The 23909-nt window shown below is 43.3% G+C and overlaps 4 protein-coding genes across 6 annotated transcripts; 1 reads left to right on the top strand and 3 right to left on the bottom strand.

Annotated features, from left to right (window-relative positions):
• Positions 1-154: 154 nt before the first annotated feature.
• LOC133950205 (eukaryotic translation initiation factor 5A-1) lies at positions 155-4068 on the top strand (the record flags this gene model as incomplete). The annotated part of the gene is given in 5 exon segments (XM_062384447.1): positions 155-327; positions 546-650; positions 1567-1698; positions 1932-2004; positions 3458-4068. Coding segments are annotated over 4 exon segments (468 nt in total). The 3' UTR covers positions 1995-2004; positions 3458-4068.
• Positions 4069-4290: 222 nt separating this feature from the next.
• gps2 (G protein pathway suppressor 2) lies at positions 4291-8547 on the bottom strand. Of its 3 annotated transcripts, none has more exons than XM_062384444.1 (11): positions 8380-8547; positions 7842-7959; positions 6998-7173; positions 6761-6873; positions 6573-6652; positions 6387-6466; positions 6033-6195; positions 5739-5822; positions 5535-5611; positions 5241-5336; positions 4291-4938 (listed from the first exon to the last, which is right to left on the bottom strand). In XM_062384444.1, the coding sequence occupies exons 2-11, from the start codon at positions 7933-7935 to the stop codon at positions 4846-4848; spliced, it is 1056 nt and encodes a 351-aa protein (XP_062240428.1). In that variant the 5' UTR covers positions 7936-7959; positions 8380-8547; the 3' UTR covers positions 4291-4845. The 3 variants fall into 3 exon arrangements, with proteins under 3 accessions (XP_062240428.1, XP_062240429.1, XP_062240430.1); XM_062384445.1 differs by having other exon boundaries at positions 6998-7107; positions 8380-8546; XM_062384446.1 differs by lacking the exon at positions 5241-5336.
• A 766-nt stretch (positions 8548-9313) lies between these two features.
• LOC133950206 (gamma-aminobutyric acid receptor-associated protein) lies at positions 9314-12278 on the bottom strand. Its single transcript, XM_062384448.1, has 4 exons — positions 12022-12278; positions 10612-10690; positions 10401-10519; positions 9314-10244 (listed from the first exon to the last, which is right to left on the bottom strand). Exons 1-4 carry the CDS (start codon positions 12109-12111, stop codon positions 10164-10166), a joined length of 369 nt encoding a protein of 122 aa, XP_062240432.1. The 5' UTR covers positions 12112-12278; the 3' UTR covers positions 9314-10163.
• A 2477-nt stretch (positions 12279-14755) lies between these two features.
• LOC133950084 (CTD nuclear envelope phosphatase 1A) lies at positions 14756-23257 on the bottom strand. Its single transcript, XM_062384267.1, has 8 exons — positions 22459-23257; positions 19703-19769; positions 18415-18533; positions 18245-18316; positions 17845-17961; positions 17621-17732; positions 16648-16732; positions 14756-16043 (listed from the first exon to the last, which is right to left on the bottom strand). Exons 1-8 carry the CDS (start codon positions 22561-22563, stop codon positions 15983-15985), a joined length of 738 nt encoding a protein of 245 aa, XP_062240251.1. The 5' UTR covers positions 22564-23257; the 3' UTR covers positions 14756-15982.
• Between the last annotated feature and the right edge of the window lie 652 nt (positions 23258-23909).

The raw sequence follows: 23909 nt of genomic DNA, 5'->3' as shown, positions 1-23909 counted from the left end.
TTGCAAACTGAAGTTATGTCCCTAACACCTGCTAACATCTGCAGGTAGTTGGCCACCTTCAAACTTACATATTGAACATCTGGTCCCATATTCTAAAGTCTCTCATCATAATACAGTTTTCTAAATCCCATCACGCTGTGTTTGCCCCCCACAGCAGGCATGGCAGACGCAGACCTGGACTTCCAGACCGGTGATGCAGGGGCATCCTCCACCTACCCACAGCAGTGTTCGGCCCTGCGCAAGAATGGCTTCGTTTTGCTGAAAGGCCGACCCTGCAAGATCGTGGAGATGTCCACCTCCAAGACCGGCAAGCACGGCCACGCAAAGGTCAGTTAACCAGTTCGAGCTCCCGGGGAAACAGTGACGAACATTTTTTTTTGCACTTTACTGCACAACACTCACACAAACAAATCTATATCAAATATCAAATATCAAAGGTCCGAAAATAGTTGTGTCCTAAGTGGATCATCTCACCATTTACAGTAGCGGAGTGATTTGTGTATATTTAGTTTCAGTGTATGCTTTGTTTGTTCATGCTGTTGCAGGTGCACATGATTGGTATCGACATCTTCACTGGAAAGAAGTACGAGGATATTTGTCCCTCCACCCACAACATGGACGTCCCCAACATCAAGAGAATGGATTACCAGGTGAGACAGCGGGAGGACAGACGAGATAGGTCTTCACTGGTTCTTACCAAGTGTATAAGATTAATATTACATAATATATATTCCATCATGAGTCATATAGTGTCACATTACTTTTCTCAAATATACAAACTATAGATAACTTGTTCATTACCTATAAGCAATGTTGTTTAACTGTTCGTATGACAGAAAACTAGGATTGCCTCTTCTTGGCAAGTATAGTATCTTTATTCAGTGGGAAAATCATAATCACATCTTAAATATCACTGTAATATTCACAAATGATCTTTAATAAGCAGAAGATTTTCAGAGATGTGATTAAATGGCAGCCAGGGGACAATTAGCAGTTGGTTGCTAATTGGAAAAATCACCAAGATTGTTACAGAACCTATGAAAGTGTTTCCACTGCGAGAGGAGCTTCATTCTCAGATGTATCCATGAGGGAACACCACACTCAGTGAAACCTGTTTAATGAGGATATTGGGCCATATTGAATTCTAGTCCGCACAACCATACTAGTCTGGGTTCGGTAGTTCCAAGTCTCAGCTGTGTTGTTTTCAGATCTTGTTCCATCTCAGCATAAGTGCTCCCAGAAATGCACTGATTGTTTCCATTGAAGCCCACGTGGTCAAAAAGTGCTTGTGCTTGTTCCTCATTTCTAACGATACTGGGGTGAAAAAAAAATGGTGCAGGATTTCCGATAGAAACAAAACCCTTATGGTCCCAGTGCTCCCACACGCTTTCTGCAGTTTTTAATGGCGCTGGGGGGGGGGGGGGGGGGACAGGATCCAATAACGTCAGTAAGCTGCGAAATGAAAATGGTTAATTCGGAAAGGTTTGTGCGTTACTAAGAAAACCACTTGTTTTCCCCCACTCCTGACCTGTTCCTCTGCTATGCTCCTGTCCCTGGGTCCTGCAGCTCATTGGGATCACAGAGGGCTACCTGTCTCTGCTCCAGGACAGCGGGGAGGTGAGAGAGGACCTGAAGATCCCTGAGGGAGACCTGGGTAGAGAGATTGAGCTCAAGCACGAAGCCGGAGAGGAGATCCTGGTCAGTACCGTCACCTCCCTCTCCTCTCGTTGCTCCTGTGGAACCAGCGCATGGCTTATTGTGTTCATGGGGGAATCTAGAAATCCAGGATTAAGATGTTGAACCCAAGGTTTGACAGGGACGGCCACCAGCCACCGCACGGTGGCACAGAGAAGATGAACAGGAGAAGGCATGAGGAACATGTCTACACCCAACCACACACACGCACTAACCCTTTGTTCCTCTTCTTCCAGGTCACCGTTCTAAATGCAATGGAGGAAGAAGTCGCCATCGGCATCAAAGCCTTGGGTAAATAAGCCACTGCAGGTAAATACAGAGCCACAGCTGTTCGGACACAACACGCAGCTGTCCTCCCCCCCTCCCACCTCAACTAGCACCTAACCCAAACCTGCCTGAAGAAGAGTGTGTGTGTGTGTGTGTGTGGGCCAAGTAAAATTGTGTATGGGTGTGTACGGGTTTGTATGGGTGTTACACCACAAGCCACCAGCATGACATGCCAGTTCATGTGTCAAGTTTATTGTTAATCTGTGGAGCGGGGGGGGAGGCAACTCCAGTCATTTTAAAATGATAGAGTTTTATTGGTGTGGATTTAAATCTATAGCCCGAGTGAAGAGGAATTATGGGGCTTGAGCCGATACTGAGATTAGTGTCAGCTCCAGCCGATAGGGCAATATATATATAGATTTTTTTTAATGTGGCCATGATTCTGAAGATGTAGTTATTATATGGCAGAGTCTTAGAGATATATGAAAACAATTCGGAATGCTCTACTATTACGAGGAAAAAAATAAGCAGCAAAGAGAACTCGAACCAATCTCATATTCTTGAGAATTATTCAGAATCCTTTGACTCGCACGCACTTTACAGGCGGCCAGCAACAAACATGTCCTCCTCCACAACAGAGGCAATTTCCTCCAAGTCTGTTTCTCTCTCTGGAAAACACAGTGTCTAAGTCCTGATTCTGATGATGACATGGTGCTCACCAGGCAAAACATTAAGTATTTCTTTATTTATGAAACCTGAAGCATAACTCGTTCCTCATTTTAACACAGGTCATCTGATATTCTCCGTCTAAAGTGGTATGCAATCATAGATAGAATAGAATTGTTTTATATTAGCAAACATAAAACCAAACACTGTGGAAGCCTCAAATGTTATCGGCCGATCGTTAAATCAATCAGGCTTTACTAATATCCATGTGTTATATATATATGTTTGTTTGAACTGCACCTCATTGGATTTTATCCGAGTTTAAAAAATGTACAATTAAATGTGATCAATGAAACGATTGTATGAAATGATGGATTTGCCTTCCCCTCCGTGTACTTTCTGTCTCATGTTAACACCATTATGTGCATGTGTATCATTTTTGCGTAGCACTATCAACATATTAAGAAAAGCTTAAGGTTCATATTGTATATTCCATATGCTGTATTGTTATTATCTTTCTGATCTGTGTGTAGCAATTCCTTTTACTTCCTCCTGAGAAGCCTCTCGCAGCGTCGTTGTAACTCTCGGGTCAAAATGTTCTTGCACTTTCTCACTTGCAAACTGTGGGCGGTGCAATAAAGTGTCCACACAAATAAAAGACATGGTTGTACGTGCATGTTGCCTCTGTGGAGGCTCCAGCTAGAAACACCTACTGCTTCATTAAATTGTGTGTGTGGTGTTTATTTTTGATTCTTGTCCGTGTCTGTTTTTCTGACTCCTCTTTCCTCTCGCTCCTCCCCTCCCCCTCCCCTCTGTGACTCTGTTTCAGGGGCACACGCGATGCACTGGATCCGGGGAAGAGGAGGGGACATTGCCTCGTCAATGCTACTCTCCCTCTTTTCTTTCTTTTTTGTCTTTTTAGGTTTTCATACTCTCTCTCTCTTTCTCTCTCTCTCCCCTGCTCTGTTCTCCGACCTTCGGCTTCGATTAGCGATGAACTCGATAGAACGATTGGAAACTTGAATTGTAAAAAAAACAAACAACAAATGATGTACATTCACACATGATTAAAGCCACACATCCAAGTCCAGATGTACAGATGTAAAGACGTGTCGAGGGAGGTTCTCTCAATAATCACTGAGTTGGTCTGCAAACACCCAATTAGCTACCTTCCACCAGGTGGAAAAAAAATCGTCTATAACGTCACAGCGGTTCTGTTATATACGTCCCCCTGTTTTATTAAGGGCTTCAACTGTAGACCTGCAGTGTTCTGTTGAGGCTTGTTTCAGTGCGTGTGTCCTACAGGACCGGACACGTGACTCGTTTTGTCTCTTCTGTACGGCGCCTTTTCTTTTCAGCGATTCATCTGAACAAGTCCGTTCTGCTGTTGATTTCATCACCTGAAACTTGTCTATTAAACAAAAGGTTACCAACACGGCACACCCAGGTTGTCCTTTTTGTCTCGAGAGAAAATAAAGAAACCTTCTCCCACGATGAACAAATTCTAAAACCTCATCTGAAGTTAACTTGCTTCCTTAAGAGACAGATCCTCAGCTGCTTGGAGAGAAAAACGACTTGAGGTCTATGTGGCGAACTCTGCAGACCAGCTGTGGCGGTTTGGTTTCCTTGACTTCGCAAAAATAAAGATGACTCAAACTCACGTGGCGTTTACTCATCGTTTTTTTATTCAGCAACACAAAAGCTTTAAAACGGAACCGACTTGATTTGTGCAGCAGAGGAAAAACACAGGAAATCCTCCATTGGTGTGAATAACAAGGTCGTCTTGAGTTGACTTTGGGTCGGACGTGATGAACCACCAATGACTGCTGAAAGCTTTTGCTCTGTTCGGCTTTTTTTGCCTTTGTGGAGATGCTGAGCTCCGCACTGAAAGATGTTAGTTCACAGAGAATAAGCGCTGGTTCAGGCAGATATTAACATTCCAGTGCACTGCAGCACCTCCAGAGTAGCGTTAAAATAATAAGGCTATTTTACAAATTAACATTATTTAAAGTCATGTAAAAAAAAAAAAAAATCAAAGCACATGTCAAGACACAACTTAAAACCAGTTTCTATACATGAAATAAAACACAAACATTATGGTGTGATCCAACTTATTGAGTTCTGTTGAAGAGTCATGACTCGTCCAAAAAGTTTCTCCAGAATCCAGAGTGAAGCTGTGAAACCGCAGCGACGGCGCGGCTGCACGTGGCCGAGAGTTCACTTGCCGTGGTGGTAGAACCTCTGGCCGCTCTGGCTGTGGGGGAGGAAGCCGTGGCGAGGAGCGCTCTGGGGGGAGCTCTGGAACTGGGCCTGGAGATGGAAATATAGAGCACGGTGAGGTTTTTCAGTAAATGTGTCGCACATCATGATTAGAGACACAAGGTGGCGGCAGAGAAAAGTGATTAAGTAAAGGTTGGAAGAGTCGGGACTGGGAAATCAGAACTAACAAAAGATTTCCAGGAAATAAATTTAACCAGATTTTCTGTATGAGCAAAATCAATGCCACGGATTTAACAGAACAAAAATAACTAATTTTTTTCCCAGTCAGATCTGACTGGATGCAATTTGAAAAGTCAAAGAGCTGTATGTGTGTGATCGTTTGGGCGGTTCACCTTTGCCGTGGGAATCTGCACCGTCATTGACGGTGTGGGCAGCAGCCCTGGTGCAGAGGGATGCATGGATGGTGGATGCATCGGCCTTAAAGTGCCCTGTTAGGCAAGATGCAAAAATATAAATTTCTAAATCAGATGAAGTGCAAAGCAAGACTCTGAGGAATATATCAGTTTCAGTGTAGCTTCTTCCATAACATGTTTGGATCGACTGTAGATTCCAGGATGCAAATAGCTATTTTCCATCAGTCTGATCAACTCTAAATGAAGCTTGTGTGAGGTTTGAAATGGTCTTACAGCATCAGTGAAGCCCGACTGTTGGTTGGCATGTTCCAGCTGCTTCTGAAGAGGTATCCCTGCTCCGGGGATGTATCCTGCAGGAGACACACAAGTTACCATCTATTGTACATTTTAACAATAATGTGCACTATCTGCTTTTAGGTTACTTCAAAGTATTGAGGTGATTTTATTTGTCTACATTCTTTGAAGACTGGAACTGACCAGGCTGGGAGGTAAAGTGACTGTGGACGGGGTAACCAGTCTGCTGGTGGGGGAGATACTGCATGGCCTGAAACGCAGACGCACCTGAGAGAGAACGACAGTAACGACATCGCACTTTAATGTGACATCTGAGTGTAACACAACAAGCATTAAGAACACTGGACTCAGGAATTCATGAATAATCACTGGAGTTCAGTTATTTAATAAGTGAGAATGTAGCCGTGCAGGTTTTCTTCTGTTAAAAATGATGTGTGATCCCTGCCACTGAAACGCACACACACACACGTCATGTACCTCTGATCTGAGAGCTGCTTGCGAAACTGACAGATGGTCCAGGGGCGTAGGTGGACGGATGCTGGGACTGAGCCACTCCGTAGGGCTCATGGACCCCCTGGCTCCCACTGAACTGCCCATGCTCTGCGGACGAGCTGAAGCTCGGCGACTGGTAGTGACGTGTCTAAAAGAGGGGGGAGGAGGGAGAGAGAGCTACTGGTTTCACTCTTACTTAAAGGTTTCAGGCTTAAAACGTTTGAGAATATAGAAATCACTCAACACTTTGCTGAGAATACCACATGTAAATAAATGTAGGGGCAGCTTAGGTCAATTTAAAAGGTGAAAGTGTTTGTGAAGAGATGAGCGAACACCTACTGGAATCACAGTGGTGGGGAACAGCTGTTTGTTTCGTTCCCCGAGCAGAGCACCAGGTCGACTGTGGCTGACGGAACCGCCTGAGAGAGGAAATGGAGAGAAAGGGATCAGCTGACGGACGATATCAACGTTCCACATTACCCCAGATCGGGTCAGAATATAAATGAAAGCTGGACAACCTCTCACCTTGAAGGCTGAGGAGGTGCTGCCCTGCATGCATGGGCAGACTGGTTTGATAGCTGGCTGATGTCAGTGTCGTGATATCACTGGAGAAGACAGGGAAGAAATGAAACTCAATTCAAAGAGTACTTCCTTCAAACCTTTCAAATAAAAGTAAAAAAAAAGGGATTTTTAATAATAGAAAAAAAAACTACCTCTGCTCCTTCCGCCGTCTCTTTTCCTCTTCATGGAGAACTTTCTTGAGCTGTAGAAAAAGCTGATGTTTCTCTTCTTGCAGGCCCTGAAGCTTCTCCCCCATCTTCATTACCTGAAAGTTAATTTACCAGACGTGATTATTCTCAACCCAGGCCCAGGAGGCCAAGCCATCTCCTGCTAACCTCAAGCTTCCACATCTACATGAATGTTTGCGTTTACTTCATCACTTTTCCTACCTGTTCTTTGGTTTCCTCCAGAGACATCCTCTCCTCTATTTCCTTTGTCCTCTTCCTTTCTTCCTCCTCCTTCATCTTCTGCTCCATCATTTTGTCCACCTCTTCCTCCTCTGAAAGGTTGTGTGAGGGCAAGTGGAGGATATTGGAGTGTTTTGTACGGTTGGGAGGTGAAAACACTGTCATTTTATTCCACATTGTATGTAGTAAAATGAAGAACCAGGAAAAAAGAGGACAGTTCACCCAAAAATGAAAATTCGCTCATTATATACTCACCAATAGGCCGATGGAGGGGTGGGTGGAGTGTTCGAGTTCCACAAAACACTTCTGTTGTTTTAGGGGTTAAAGAGCGGTGCAGCCAAATCCAATACAATTTAAATTAGAATCTTCAAACGGCAATACAAATTAAACATAAAATGCCTTCATACTGCTCCTGTGGTGTCTTCCAGGTGTCTGTAAGCCCAGACATCCAGATTGGACTAAATGTCCTCTGTTGTCTTTGTCCAGAGACATTTAGGCATAAAACTTGTTGTAAATATATTCGTCTGCATTTTTATCGTTGTTTTTATTTTCAGTTACTATAAATCAGATTTGGCTGCATCCCTGTATAACCCCCGAGACTCCAGGAGGGTTTTCTGGACTCACACACCTCACCCACCACCTCCATCCGCATAGTGCCGAGTAGATAATGAGTGGATTTTCATTTTTGGGTGAACTGTCCATTTAATTGGTACAAACACAAAGACTTGAGATGTGTACACTTATACAACCCATGTTGCAAACACACACACAGACAGACACACACAGACACAGACACACACACACACACACACACACAGACACACACCTTGTCTCTTGCGCTCCCTCTCTCTCATGATGTGCTTGTGGAGGGCTCTGGCCATCGCGTTAGACAGCTTGGGTCTCTCCAGCAGGGCGGGCATGGTGACAGGCAGTGGGGGGGCCAGCTGGTGGGAGGGGGGGGGGGGGGGGGGACACATTTCAGTTTGAATATGTATAAAAATCTTAATAGGACAAATATAAATAACATTTAACAACACGATCATTAGAACAACCGAGCTGAAACCACGCAGATTTTTTTACGCGTTCCAGGCCTGGCTGCCATTACGCTAACGGCTAACTTAGCATCGTTAGCTTCGGATGCTAGTGCCTCAAAGTCTATCTCAGTACACTTCCTTACCGACCATGATGTCACTGTTTATACAAAGATAATTATACCGAATAAAACCGCGGTAATAACGTCATTTTAAACGTCCCTGAGGGCAGATACTCGGTACGTGGTGCTAGCTAGCTGCTAGCGCGCTACCTGGCTCTATTCTTACGATTCTTTCGCGTTGGAACGTGAACAAATACGTGAATATTCTTACTTTTGTCGCTGAGTGGGTCGTTTGTACAGAACTACACCGTCTGGCAGGTTTTACCCTGAAGCCTCTTGATATGAATCTGGGGCCGTTTCATATAAAAGAAAATGTTTTTTTTTGCACAAAACATAAACACAGTCAGCGGCCCCCCGACCGGATGCTGAGGCTTGTGCTTCCGGTGCGATGGGCGACATTTCCTCGTAGGTGCAGTCTGGGAATTGTAGTTTCTACAATATTTGGACCGTGACGTCAAACTCCCTTACAAAAATGACAAACATACTAATAATTATGCTACGTCTACTTACAATTATAATAATTATCATAATAATAATGAGCTGGGATGTGTTCGTGTCTGAATAAGCTAATTCAAACTTCCAATTTCCCTTTAATTTTAAGATGTTATAATAAGCAAGATGGTTATAGAAATTCCTTCGATATCAACACAAGGAACTTTGGTTCCCTTTGAATCTACCACCATATTTATTTCATATCCTCAGTATTTTTCAAAACTCCTCCTTGCTATCTTACTTGTGTTGTGTAAATATAATCTAAATACTTTATCTCAATAAATCTAACTTTGTTTTATAGTCAAGTTAAAAAATCATATCATATATTAATAAAAAATGTACAGACCTATTACCAACCTCTAGTATTGCTATTGTTTCCCCCTTTATTCCCATTCTGTAAATTGTCTTTGTAATCCTTGGAGTAAATCCACAGACCTTATGTTAAGAAGATGGCCTTGTGCAGTTCAGGTTGTTACATGTTGGAATAAAGTTCAGGGCAACAAAAATAAAATGGACTTCCCACTGATGTCTTGAAAAGTAGAGAAAGTATCTTTGGTCATTGTGCTGCTTTTCGCAGTGAGAAACAAAATAGATATTTGCGGTGCAACAAGTATTATGTACATACAATATTCAATAAATACAAGAAACACGGATAGCTTTTCATCGCATTTATCATGTACGATCATGAGAGAAGAGAAAGAGCCAGTAATGCAGCTGTATACAGAGTTCAAATCAGTTTCTTTTCTTTTTTTAAAAAGGAGACAAACTTAAAAAAGAGAAAATTGCACGCAGCTTAACAATACCGTCAGAAATTAAGCAAATCTAAAAATAACAATAATAAACATTAATCATAATAGCAGTCAAAAGAATAGTCTTACCACTGAAAGCAGAGGATGGTGTTCTTTTTAGTCTGAATTCTATTAAACTCCTGACTAGGGTCAGATGCAGGGCAGCAGCGCTGAGCTGACGGTCACTCACTTCAGTGACTGGTGAGGGGCTTTTCCTTTTTAAATCAACTTAGCCAGGAAAGGAGTTTTATCTACCAGAGGAACTGCTGTTATTCTTGACTCTGGCCGAAAAGACACGTTATCCTCCTGCAGTCCACTGTAAACGACTATCTCCATATTCAGTGAGAGCTGATTTGAACTCACAATCTACGACTTTCTTCCCCAACCCTTATGGCCTAGTCCTAATATTATTTCTTAAATCTGTCTCTTGTTTGTCACTTAAATACAATCTACAAAAATAACTGGCCACGAGACCACCTGACCCGGGTTGTTGCCGAAAAGAAAGTGGAGGCAAATACAATTCAGACTGCAGAATAATAAAGACAGAGATGAATGGGAGAAGGGTAATGCATGGGGGGTGAAAGTGCATTTGACATATTTACTCTAGGAACTCTAAGGCTGCCGAGTTGGATTTTAATATTCAAATGAATGAACGGTGGAGGTCTCAGAAAGGTGGGGAGTGGTTGGAGTGGGGGGGGGGGGGGTGGTAATGGGATCAGATTTCCCTTTGGCTGTTCCCGTACACACTCTCATCACTGTAGGCAATGTAGAGGAAAAAGTCCTCCTCATGGTGCTCCTGAGAGAAAGAGGGAGGGGAAATAGATGTTAGTATGAGATCAAACACGTAGAGGAAGGGTGGCCTTGATGTAATGAAGAAAAAAGATTGCAACATGCTAATGGAGACGTAGTCAAGGAGCAGGTCAGTGAGGAAGAAGGTGAGTGCAGCTCTTGCCTGGTACAACAGTCCCATGGTAGCTGAGGTGGGTGGAATGACGTTGTTTACAAAGAAGAAGAGAGCATCCTCAGCTCGCAAGTGGATTCTTTTCCGGATGAGGAAGTAAAACTGGCCCACTGATAAAAGAGAGATTACAAGTTTAAATGTGACTATAACAAACTGGTTCCTTCTGAATATTGTCTGCACATGATACTTCCGTGGTCTTTACCTGTCAGGTCGGAGGGGACAAGGTATTTCTTCTTGTCCAGATCTCCTATTCTGGCTTTTGGGGCTTTCTCCACGATAACCTAAAAATGAAACAAAATTGAATAAATAACGGAAAAGGGATCTGAGAAATCGGAGGGACTGTCCCCATTTACAAATCAAACACTGCAATACGCAAACATTTAAATGTTTCTTCTCTTTAGACTAAAAGTAGCACTTAACTACCGGCCAGCACATCGAACGGAAACATGTCATTGTGTAAAACGACCTCAGCTCCCCTCTCTCTTTTAAAACCAGTACACTCAGCACAGATCCAGTTACTACTTAACTCTAGATCTCCCTCATGTACCAACCAATATTGTCAAAACTGGATACAGTTACTATGGATCGTCTAAATGGAACGATTTACAGACTTTCCCTTAAACTATTGTCTTGTGTTCACCTCAGAGATTAAACAAATTAATTATGTGAGGCTGTTTTTTTATTAATTTATTCTTATTGTGTTGTTCTGTTGTTCTTGTGTCTAATTTATTCGAGGCCAATAGTGAATGTTTGCTGTTCTCAGGTCGCTTCTGTAAAATAGATCTCAAAGTGACCGCCTGATTAAGTAGAGATTACAACTTTTTTTATGGATTAATTGCTTTTTCAGCACGAGCCTCCTTTTAATACGACGTTTCTTTGCTTATTTACCCTTTGTGACAATAAAACAATATATTAGGGTTTTAGACTGTTGAATTAATGTAGTATTAACCAGCTAGACTGAGGAATCCATTGTAGATTGTTTAAAGTGGAGATGGATTAGAAATCGCAGGATTAATCGAGGACAGCTTTGACCCAGACAGTCTCGTCGGGTCGGTTTGGAGACGCCGAGGCCAAAGGTTGTGATCCGTGTGATCCATCCACGCGAGGCCGGGCGACGTAAACAAGTGTCCCGCTTGTTGACAGCAACTATTTTAAGGTGCACTGCAGTTATCGTGTCAACATCCAGGCTGAAGCTACACCCAGCCGCCCCGATCCGAATCACCCTCAACACAAAGCGGACATCACGTAATCCACTTATTAGAACCGTACACACAACCCGAGGCGTATTATAACGCTTCATAATGAAGGATTCCTCTCCGTTGTGTCGTGATATGAGGCTAAAGTCGAGAAAAACACGGAAGGATCGCACGATGCTCCCGCTAGCTAGGCCTGGATTGCCGTAGGTTAACCTGCGACGTTTGCCAACAATGACAGCGCCCACAAATAAAACGTGAAGCTACGAGCTAATCGTGAAATTGAAATTGAAGTTGAACCGAACTGACAACGGTGAGTCTCGTGACTATTACCAGGAGAAGTGGAGCCTCGAAGCTCGAGCTAGCCGTCAGGTTGCTAACAACACCGAGAGCTGTGGGGGCTAGCGCTAGCCACTTACTGGCACCCTGTCCGGGTACTTCTTCCTGATCTTCTCGCCCTCGGACCGTCTCTTCTCGAACGGGTGCTCTTCCTTGTACTGGAACTTCATGATGGAGAGATGACGGACGACGGGTCGGTCACTCCGGGGCTGCTTCTGTGCGGTTAGGGGCCCGTTCGCTGAACGGAAGGCTTTCGATGCGCTGACACACACTCTCTCTCTCGCGTCAATAACAAACGATGCTAACTGGCTTTAGCCTCGACACAGCTGTTTTGCTAGTGCGACCGCGGCGGAGGGATACAATAACAACGTTGTGACGTAGGAGGGGGGCAGTCTGCAGGGGTGTGTTTCCATTACAGCAAAACACACATTAAATCTGCTTATAGATTTGGAATCAGCGTTAATTCACGTGTGCGTCACTTTTTTAATTAAGACTCAAGTTGCGTTGTTTTATGGGAGACTACTTTATATCTGCTCGATCCGCCGCGCATTGAGACGCTAGGCAGGGTAGTGAGGTGGCATCTGTCCTTGTCATCTGACCGAGGCCCAGCAGTTTGCAGCCTGCACAGAGGAAACCCCCACAACATGTGATGTTTCTACTGGAAATCCAGCTGCTTCAACTGGAATCCGACTGGGATCACAGTCAGCTACACGATGGGACCATCACAGCCTCTGGTTGATTATAAATCATCCTAAACACAGGGAGTGATCGTCACTCATTTGTTCGTATAATTCACAGGAATCATTTCCAGATCCATCCCTGCTCTGTATTTAACAGACATCCCAGAGGAAGTGGGAATAAAAAAGGCTTTATTTAAAGTTAAGTGTGATTCCATATACTTTATTCTGGTGGGGCCCCATGTAGGAAGAAATGAGCTGATGTAAAATACACATAAGCGTGGGGTTTCAGAATTTGCCTTTTTGCTTGTGAAACATTAAATCAAAGCAGTTTAGATCCCAACAAATTATAATGTACATTTTTAATGCAGTTTTTAATTAAGGCTTTTGTTTGGAGATAAGAATAGGGCTGGGCGACATGGCCAAAAGTTATATCGAGATAAAATGTTTCATATCAGTTGATATAGAGAATAATCACAAGAAATAACACATTGTCGTTATTTAAAGTTTTAAAGGCCGTTTTTTTGCAACTGAATGAAGGGTTGTGGTTTTAAATTCTTTAATTCAGTCAAGCTGTATAAAATTACACCTACTCAGAGATCACTTCCCTTATTTCCCTTTTTAAAATTAAGATCAAAGATTTATTCCCTAAGGAAATTAAGGAAAATGTATGTCAATAAAGAAATGACAAAATATCTCCCTTGGTAAAGGTAACACACATTTTATCAAGGGTGGGTCTATTTTCTTGAAGGCTCTCGATTTCCTTGTATTCCTACAGTAATTTTTAATACGGCTTCATAAATAACTACAATGTTGTTTTAGGAAGGAACCAATGATGACTGACCAAATCCGTTACTTAAACTCAACTCTCTCCGGTTTTCTTCCATGTGCCCTTTTCTGAATTCACTTCCTGAAGAGTTGCTCAACTGCGTGTTGCACAATCTGCTCTGACTCACTCTGCTCATGTGACATCTCTGCCTGAACTCCCCGAAGTTCTAACCAAAGACTGAGTCTGACCACATGAATCTTAGTGTTCAAATACAGACTGATCTTATCGCCTCCATGTCAGAGACTTTAGATCGTAGTTTGTACTCTGCTTTAGTGCAGCATGTAAAGTGCTGAGTCACTCCTGGACAGGACCCTGAGAGCAGCTTCAGGTTCACAGGCAAGCTGCACTGTGAAGCCTGAGTGAATGGCAGATATTCATTTTTTATGGTATATAAAATACAATTGTTTCCTTTGCTGAATCTGAGGAGACCTGAGCCCTTATTCCTGTGTCAAATGATTTCTTCTTCAAAAGTAACATCGACCTCATCCGCCCCATATCTTTAAAAATCTAAATTCAAGCAGCGTCTTTAACTGACAACCTGCCCGACTCTTTCCATGACTGAGAAAAGACTCAGTCTCATTCCTACAGCAGCCAGGAGGACGCTCTTTCTTTTATTTTTACTGTGAGAGTCTTGATTATGTTCGACTTGTTGTCATGAGGTCAGGAGGAGGTAGAGGTGTCTTTAAACCAGCAAGATCTTAACCCACCATAGTAATTAGCTATATGTACAGTAGAATAATTCATATCAATGATGAGAAGATATACAATCACATATCCAAGCTCTGAAACTTACCTGTACCCTATTATTGAGGACTGGATAAAAATAATTAATCGCAAACGCACATTTAAATATGATGAACACATTGCAAATTGATCAATTCATCCCATAGCTAATAACTAGAAATATCTTGTTGCCTGGGAATAAACATGAATAACTTATGTTGCACAGATGTCCTGAAAATGTGACATTTACTACAAAAGGGTATAAATATCAACATATACACATAAAAAATTACACACTACCAACATCTGCAGTGGTGCTGCAAGTCTGAATAATTTCATATAGCGGCGACTGAGGTCGGATGCCTTCGTCTGTGCAGTAAACACATTCCTTGAGGAAGAGCAGTGTAATACTGAGTGGACCCATGCACTTCCCTGTTACACCACATGGCGGCAGCAGATTGTTAGCAGAGGGGTTGTCCAGCACACAAACTGGATTCATCTCCTCAGTGAAGTTAGGCGAGTTTCAAAGCTGCGAAATGTTACGTCTCAAAAGTAAAGAAATAAAAAAACAAGCTGGATAAGAAGTGGCCGATACTGACAAGTGTTTTATTAGTAACACAGACCTGGAGACAGAGCCAATAAGAAGCCACTGTGAGCCTTAACAAGACTGACATTGTTCAGAAGGCAATTAAAGACAGAGGGTCTAATAGTCAAACCCATACATTGAGGGGGAGCGGGTTAAAACTGAAACAGGGACGAAAGGCTGCGAAATTTGAATCAAATACAAAACCAACTGCAACAAAAACAGAAGAAAAAAAAAATTAAGTGCAATTCCTTTTAGATGAAATCAGGATGGCATCGAATGGTATAAGGGGAAGGGCGAAATGTGTCATTGTAAAGAGAAGTCTTATTGTCATCGTATATTATGGTACCAGAGAAACATTCAGATATGGAAAGGCGGCACGGCAGTCCACATATCGTTACAAGCCATTCTTCTCCCATCGTTTCAGTCGAGTCTCTCACTGAGGAGCTTTGTGGAAACGGTGATGGTAACGGCTGAGAGACCGCAGACTACTTGGCTGTTTGGCCAGAAAATGCCTGTGGATGTTTATGTTCCAAGCAAAAGTTCATCAGTTACTCCATGTAAGATTGTTTATGTTCGGTAAGAAAAAGAAATATGTACCTCAGGAATCAATGAATCCCTGTTTCGGGGGGGAGGGGGGGGGGGGGTGTATTAGGTTTGATCTAAAACGGGCGTTTTTTCTATTTTCCTATCTCGCCTGCTCCGAGAGGATTAAAACGGTAAATTGATGAGTTGTTTGCAGAAGCGCGACGTCTGGTGATGATGGCGAGGAAAGAGAATTAATATTGTAGAATCGTCTTAGTTGCTGATCCCTCTCCCCGCCTCCCGATCTTCAAAAAAGTTTAAAAAGGACCAATGATCTCGGCAAGCGTTCTCTGACTCACGTTCACAAGCTCACTGCCATACGCACACAGTCAGTATCAGGAGCAATAAGGCAGAAAGGCTCCTTTTTCGTTTTGGAAAAAAAAAATACAAATAAAGAATCAAGAAAAAGAAGAAAAACAAAAGAAGCTGGCTCTCCCTCCCTCCCCAGTAGTTTCTGGGCTCTGGTGATCCTGCACTGTTCATCCCGTGTTAGGCGCTCACCCCGGCCCCCATCTCCTCAGGACACGTCTGAGCGGGCTCAGAGAGGGCTGGCGGGTCGTCTGCGAGGGAACGGAGGGCAGGAAGAGAGCCGGCAGAGAGGAGGAGGCTGGTCAACAAGTCCCCACCCCTCTTGATGCAGCCAATCACCAGAGTCGGTGCTGATGGAGGTTTCGACTAAGGACGGAGCGCACATCAGCGGTGAACCTGAAGGAAAGAGAACAGAGAACCACTTAGCTACTTTAAACTGTTACCATCTTAGTCACTCAAGGTTGTACATTTCACAAAATGTGCTTATTTCTGCACAAAGCTGGCAACCTCAACAACACAATAAAAGTTAGTGATGCCTCATGCAGTTACTACACCTGGCTGCTGTTCATCAAGAAATCATTACACAACTCCCTATAAAACTAGAAAATGCTGTTTTGACATTTCTGTGTAAGTGAGTGTGTATGCATAAGACAAATTGGAAGTGTTTGCATAAGAGCAGTAGAGCTGGTTATTGCTGCTCTTACCACTTATAGGTTATTATTTTGATAGTAATGTGTTGTACGTTTTTGTGTATCTGTACAGGTTTTGGTTTGTGCATTTTTATCAATATATAATATACATTAGAGACACTGATGGTGTGTATTTAAGTTTGCACAAAATGTAGCTCGCAAGATAGTTCCTCCTGCTGTCAGTCTTTATGCTAAGCTAAGCTTTCTTTGTCCAGAATCACTGTCAATCGTCTCCACTCATGGAAAGAGCACAAGCAAGTGTATTTTCACTGAGGTGTTAGATGTCTGTTAGCTTCCATTAGACCTTTTACCTTAGTGCATCCAGCATAGGCAGCAAGTTAAGAAGTGCTGTGTCACTAGGGTCGCTGAACCAGGACTTGATGGGTATTGCATTGTCTGGAGGGCAGAAGACAGCCAGTCAGTCGTGTCAGAGAAAAGGACATGGATGTGATTTGTATGCTGCTCTGTTAAAAAGAGGCCAGAGTGTTAAGAGGAGCTGTGAGGAGAGTGTTACAGCATTTACACCACAAGCCTCGTAGCCAGAAGAAACACTTAATTTTTCCTGTTGCCGGCTCATCACAAGATTGGTTGATGCTGATAGGACGAGGCCTTGGTTTATTTTGTGGGTTAAAGATAAATATAAACAGTGGAAAATAAACTTAAACCTTAAAACTAGTCCAAATACATCACTAACTCTTTTCAATGAGAATGGCTAGCTGCTGATACAACAAACTAAACTTCTTGCAAACAAAAGTTCAATCTTAAAGGAACTTAATCATACACTTGATAAGAAACACTGAGGGGTTGTATTGCTACAGTCTCATCTGCTCTGGTATGACCATCAGCTGTTATTATGACCCTGTAGATGTCTATGCTTTCAGACATGCACTTTAGTCTAGACATTATCCTGAACATTTCTGGATGGGCTGTATTTGAGAAAGCAAATGCAATCATTTTCAGGAACTTTTCCTAGCCATGTGAGAATACCGCAGGAAAATGTCCAGAAAATACACAGCAAGTAAGCGTGTTTTCAATTTGAAAAGACTTTTGTTGATTAGGGCCAATGCAACTGGAATGTAGACGTCATGTCCTGCCTCCTGCGCGCTCATGTGAACACGTCTGAGCCGCAAAATCTCCTGCTGCATTCTTCAGACATTTTCTGGAGTTCATGTCTGACTCTTTCACTTTCACTTTCTGACGTCACACAAAACGAGACCCGATAACATATGACACCCTTGTTTTTAACTGGAGAGACAGAAAGTGCAGAATCGCTTCAATCCTTACCTGGATGGCTACGATAAGCACCAGGCGAGTTGTCCAGGATAACAATACTGGACAGGTCGTCATGTACTACAGACAGGTCTTTAATATAACTACCTAGATCCAATGTACAATGCTGGTAGAAGACACAAAATGTGAGTTAATGACACCATTGAAAAGAAGAGATACATTTAAAAGAGTCAGTAGCAGCTCTAATAACAGGTTATAAATACAGTTTTGAGTGGTACCTGTCTGTAGTATCTGCGTTTCAGGACGTTCCTGTTGTTGTCCAGTTTGTCTGCCACTGCTGAGCCATAGATCTCCATACTGGCTGTGAAAACCACCAGCTCATACCACTGGCTCACCTGTGTACACACAGACAGTATAGTGCACACAATAGTATAAGTACACAAAGTACAGTCAGTGCTTACTAAGTCTCAAAGGATCATTATCCAAAACAAATATGGGGCACTGAGCGAGTGAAGTACAATGGAGGGTGTTGGAAAAGATGACAGACAGGATCAAATGTGACCTGGTACGGACTCGAGCAGGGAGGTTTCATTTTTTCAGTGAGCTTTACTGTTCACTGACATGTTCAACATGAGGGATTCAAACACACCGTGACACTGATCACTGACTCGTACTCACCACTTCTAAAAAGAAGTCAACATGTGGCCTTTTATGTACAAAGAATCTGACTGGGTGCTTATCAATGACGACCTGGAAGGGAAACAGAAGAATCCAGTTCACTTAGACAGAGCCAGTGGTTAAACTTGTATGATTTGAGTTCAAACATATGTAGAAGTTAAAGCTCTTACCTTAAGGATAAAGTCTGGCGGCGTGCCAGGTCTCACTGTGGGTCTGAGGACCCCGTCGTGGTGAGAGTGGATCAGCGTCTCGTCCAGGTCCAGAACCAGAATCTTCCTCTTTACTGCATCTGGAGTTTAGCACACAAAGACACACTTAGTTCTTTCATGTTGTTCAGTGAACATAGATGCAGACACGAAGCAGGTTAGAAGGAGAAGTGAGCTTAGAAAGAAAAGTTTGTATTTACTTATATTAACCTTTGTATTGTAAAAACGCCTGATACACACAGGTCAGTTATCAGATTAGTTCATTTTTCCTTATAAGGACCAGGAAAACATCCCCTCCTGAAGTGCTGTTGATAGTTTCTCTAACTCTGTTCACCATCAGAAACACAATCTGCCTGCGTGAAAGTCAAGAAATCACTAATTCAGTGGAGACTGGACCAGTGTTTACACATGAGGTCACTGAGGAGAGTTGAGGAGGCGAGTGAAGTGGAACTGAATCCTCCTTCAAAGTCAAGGGTTTGATTTTAAATGAGCTCTCTGCAGACATATGGGAATCTCATTCACATCAGCCCATGCTAGAGTTTAAGTTTGACCCTCAACATTTAGATTTCCTCTCCACTTCTACACCAGACACAAATCTGGTCACTATAAGAATCAGGGCAGAAATCAACAGTTATTTTTCAACAATGTGACATAAGCTTAAGTGGGTTCTGAATTTATTTGATCATCATTCAGAAAATTACATAAAGATTCATTTTGGACAATGTTTCCACAGCAAAATTAGACTGTTTTACAAATGTCTGCATTCTGGTGAGTTTTGTTGAGTCTGTCTGTTGTATTTTAATAATGAAATAATTTTAGTACGCTAGCAAAAAGCTGACCCAAGCAGCCCACCAGGTTTACTGAAACAAATGAGAAAATAAAGGTTAACTGTGGTTTACATTTTATCAGGTGATCCACCTAAATAAATAGAAAACAGCTAGATGATAACCAGAAGACACAACATGTATAAGTTTGTCATATGGAGAATGTGAGACATAGTTCCCAGAGACGAGTCCCGCTGAGGCTGATAACTTCTCTTTTCAGAGGAATCGCCTCTTCCTCGACAAACCGGTTGAACCCGTACTTAAATTTCCACATTACAAATAACTTGTGGTGGTGTCTCCACTCCATATTATTGCATGTCACAAAAAACACTAATGGTAAAAACATGCATTGAGACAGAACTTTGCAGTACTTTTGTATTTCCTTGAAGTCTTTGACAAGAGCGGCAGAGAGATAATCGTGTACTCACTGAGTCTGTTTCTGGAGATTGGCGACAGAGGCAAAGTGTCGTATCGGACCGTCTGATACTGGATTATCTGCAAATGAACAAGACAAATACAACAATCAGAAAGTCCTTGATAGATCACACACCATGGACAAGGATGATTACGCAAATGCATCATTGACAGATGAATATATGAACTTAATTTCTGAGGGCAAGTTAAGTGCAACATCCAATCTGCTAATTTCCTACTGCAGTTAGAGTGTCTGTCTCCATTTCCAGGGCAACAGTCACTTGTGTGATTTTACTCAGAGGACAAATCCTTCACGGCATTAAAGTGAAGTGGTTTTATGTCATTGTAACTGCTGCGATCCATCAATCTGATTGGAAAAAGCACCGTGAGTGAAACTTAACTGAGCTTTGGATGATTTGAACCAGATATTGGGCTAATGTCTCCATGAAGGCTTTAAAACCTTTAAGTACTGAAGTCCTGGAATTTATATTTCGGCCTTTTAAGACAAGACATCTGTTGGCACCAGTGCTCGTCTTTAGCGGGCCATCGGAAATATAGCAGAGGACAACACCCTGGAATAAGCACGTCTCCCATCCCGTGGCCTTTCTCCTCTGCAACTTCCCTGCTCGGTTCGGGTCACGCTGACTAGAGACAAGAACCTTTTCAGTGCCGCTCTGGCCCAGGGGCTCTGCACTTTTCTTCACAGGGCTATTTTTATCCCCCCAGCTGTCAGTGGGTGTCAGTGGAGCATGGTGGGGCACACACACGGAAAGGAAGACTTGCAGGGTGACTTTGACTGAGCTCTGTGCTGCTTGGTACCCAAGTCTGGGACGGGGGCCTCCCTCCATGCCTCCCTTCCCACTGCTGCCTGGCAGGGTAAGCTTGGGGAAGTCTACTGGTGGTGGCAGCTGCTGGGCACCACAGGGGTACCCCACCCTCGGCTCGGATCACTGCACGACCATTCATGTAACTGCAATCAGGATTACTGGCTGTTACATTCAATACATTTCTATAAATGTACTATAAACTTGTGATACGTGATTAGATTAATTTGTCAATTCTTTTCTTGATTACTGATTTGGCTCGAGAAACATTAATAATGATCCGATTATGAAACTTGTTGAACTAGTGGGCCAACTGGTTGATAAGCTGATTGTTTCAGCACAAGCTTCACACTCAGCCACATGCGGTCACTGTACCATAAAGGATAAGAAGCAGAACCATTACGCAACATTATTGTTCGTACGATTAATAAACAACCTTTTCCCGTCATCTGTTTACACATAGCAGCATGGGATTACGACCTTCTCCTAATGTTCATAATCCAATAGAGCTTTTATTGATCCACTTTTTTAGATCAGGCCACTTTGTGAAGTGTGGTGTACGCGAACAGAAAACTTGTTGGGGTCAGGAGTTGGTGAGGCCATAAAAGCTGTAGAAATAACCTGAGGTAGGCCGCAGAGACTTTATGTTAACACCATTGGTTTAGATTGCGCAGCCCCGAAATGCTGATATCATCTGTCGCGGTTTACTTGATTGCTATCTATAGGACCAGCTTCATATGATGCTGGTGACATAAAGCGCCGGCCGGATCGGGACATTGTTCCAGTGCATCACAGATCGTAAACAGAGCTAAACTGTGAGTGCGAATGAGAGAAACAGAGGGAGAGAAAGAGAACAGTGCACTCTGTGTGCTGACATAATCCCTCTCACTTCACCAATAACATGGACTGGACGGCTCACTCTCAGGGCCTGTTGACAACCCGCAAGTGTTACTGCCACACAATAAACAGCGGACAGACCCTCGGACAGAGAGATGATTGCAACACAGGAGGCGCTCCTCCCAGCTTTGTCGGCTTGATACTGAGCGAGAGTCAAAGTCCACTCATATTACACCACATATACGTGTCTATTAGGGACTGCAGGACACCGGCGTGTGTGTGTCCAAGCTACACTTCTGACACCTTAAATGCCAAGTTTATTGTGGGGGCGCTTGTGAGCAAGTGAAGGTGACCTGCCGGCTGGGGCTGGTTGCTCCTGTGAATTGGACGCGGGAAGTTTCGACTTTGCACTGGACGAGCCATTCAATCACTTCTGTCTCATCATATAAACAAACTTCATGACCCATCATTTAAGAGTTCAAATTCTCTGATTGGTCAATCAAAGGTTCATGTGCAACTAATTGGATGTTTGCATACCTGCATCGTCTGATGTGCTGCAGCTGTATCTTAAACAAATGTGAGGATTTGCTTGTTTTTGGTTTAAAATAACTGATAAGACGTATCTTGGGTGTTGATGAGACAATAACCTGTGAGATAAGATCTTGCAATATATAAACTATTTAAGATTGGCTCTGGAGCTTTTGAAAAAGACTGTGTGGTTACTCGAGAATAACAAGTTAAATGCAGTTCAACAACCTGTGTGTATCTCCTGTGCCACCAGTGTCTCTATAACACTGTGTAATAGGCTCTTTGAACATTGTTTCCATTCACCTAGACACATTTGAACTGGAGATGATCATCCATAGACTATCATGGATACTTGGGCCCAGATCCTCATGATGGTGGCACATTGATCAGACATAAAAGCACATGTCATCCAGCTGTGGGTGAGCTATCTAAGGATTGTTATGGACAGATGTGAAGTGCAATTATAATGTTGGGAAACATGGCAACGTGGGTTATGACTTTACCCACTTGTCGCCCCCCCCCCCCCCCCCCCCCCCCAACACACACACCCACACACGAGAACCTCCCGGGCCCCTTCTCACCGTCCGGAGGTGCTTCCTGAGGATGTACATGATGAAGCCCCATATCCTCGACGTGACGCCGAGAAAGGTGCGGATGCCGAGTAAACACTGCCGGGTCTTCAGCATGGCGGCGAGCTGGCGCGGACCCCCACAGTCAGTCAAACTTCAAATCCTCGGCGGACAGCGAGGTTGTTTGGCCCCCGAGTTGCCCGGGGGTCGAGCTGCAGAGGAAACCCGCCTGCTAGTGAGTCAGACCCCGTCTTCAGCCAGAGACACCCAAAAAAAAACGAGCGATTCAGATTAAGCAGAGGCCAAGCGAAACGTGTGCGTTCCCTCCCTCCGCGCGCTTGTGGCCCGCTTCGCCTTAAAGGCAGCTCATTGGCATCGTCCCGGGGAAACACTAACGTGGACAGGGGGGAAAGAAGCCGCTGCCGCCGCTGCTGTGTGGACCTTAGCACGCAGCTAGTTGACGAGCTAGCACCGGAGCTAGCTTGTGCACCAACGCTTAGCTAGTTGCCGCCGAGCTACCGCTAGCTCGACGGGGTGACCACCTTGAACCTCGAGACAAAAAATACCCCAAAAAGAGCTGCGGGGCCGCTCGCTGTCGAGCACCGGCTCCGTGCGACTTCAACCTGTGCGGCGTCCGAGGAGAGGCAGCCTCGCCAAAGTTCCCCAAAGTGTGGCCGGGCCGGTTAAAATCAGTTTGTAGTCCAGTGGAGATCCGGAATGAAACTGCGAGCCGCCATCGCCGCCTTGCCGTCACTTCCGCGAGGAGTTCGCCGGTTGCGCGCAGCACGTCCACGTGGAAGGAAAATAAACAGACGTGGACGAGCTCAAGGGCTGAAACACCTACTTGACAACTGTTATTTATACTTTTTTAAAGTTAAATCCACAATGTGAAGCCTCTCCGGCAGCTCTGCTACACTTCAGTGAGATTTCTGCTGTAACATTCATGTGTCTACATCAAGTTTTACTACATAAATGTCTTAATTTGTGTCAGTAAAGCTCATTATCCCCTTTATTTCATAGTTTTAAAACTATATAGCTTTTGTGTCCGTAAAGCTCATTATCCCCTTTTTTTCATAGTTTTAAAACTTTATAGGATGGAGAAAAAAAAATAGGTGTGAGTGAATACTTTCATAGACTTTATATATATTCAGTATATAGACACGTGTGTTATAATATTAGGCAGGTATAGTTTTTAAAGCTGTGAGCAGGCACAGGAGCTGCCATTTAATGCAGGAAAGCAGCCAGTTAATTACTTCTGACGTTTAGGAGAACAATTAACAATCTTCTCCATGTAAATAACAATTTGGAACAAGTTCCTGGAGTGTTCATCATCAATGAGTGAAAAACATGTTTCAACAGTTGACAAAATGTAAAAATTGACAACTTATGTATGAACAGTAGTGGTTTGTGGAAATGTCTTTATTTGATGTTAACTACATTCCCTTGTGCTGCTGTGTCAGATT

The sequence above is a fragment of the Platichthys flesus genome, chromosome 24 (genome assembly GCF_949316205.1).
Source record: "Platichthys flesus chromosome 24, fPlaFle2.1, whole genome shotgun sequence".
Classification (NCBI taxonomy): Eukaryota; Metazoa; Chordata; class Actinopteri; order Pleuronectiformes; family Pleuronectidae; genus Platichthys; species Platichthys flesus.
Note: the sequence above shows the minus strand (reverse complement) of the source record. Positions and strands in the feature narration are given on the sequence as shown.

Bases quoted from the DNA above. Each gene is read 5' to 3' on its own strand.
- gps2 (XM_062384444.1), bottom strand. From the start codon at position 7,935: ATGCCCGCCCTGCTGGAGAGACCCAAGCTGTCTAACGCGATGGCCAGA. The intron at 6,874-6,997 runs GTAGGAAAAGTG...ATTAACTTTCAG, and splicing joins TGGAGGAAACCAAAGAACAG to GTAATGAAGATGGGGGAGAA. The intron at 5,337-5,534 runs GTAAGACCATTT...CTTGCCTAACAG, and splicing joins AGTCGGGCTTCACTGATGCT to GGCACTTTAAGGCCGATGCA.
- LOC133950206 (XM_062384448.1), bottom strand. From the start codon at position 12,111: ATGAAGTTCCAGTACAAGGAAGAGCACCCGTTCGAGAAGAGACGGTCC. The intron at 10,520-10,611 runs GTAAAGACCACG...CTCTTTTATCAG, and splicing joins TGTCCCCTCCGACCTGACAG to TGGGCCAGTTTTACTTCCTC. The intron at 10,245-10,400 runs GCAAGAGCTGCA...TCTTTCTCTCAG, and splicing joins CCATGGGACTGTTGTACCAG to GAGCACCATGAGGAGGACTT.
- LOC133950084 (XM_062384267.1), bottom strand. From the start codon at position 22,563: ATGCTGAAGACCCGGCAGTGTTTACTCGGCATCCGCACCTTTCTCGGC. The intron at 19,770-22,458 runs GTGAGAAGGGGC...GTTCATTTGCAG, and splicing joins TCAGGAAGCACCTCCGGACG to ATAATCCAGTATCAGACGGT. The intron at 18,534-19,702 runs GTGAGTACACGA...GCTAAACTCCAG, and splicing joins AATCTCCAGAAACAGACTCA to ATGCAGTAAAGAGGAAGATT.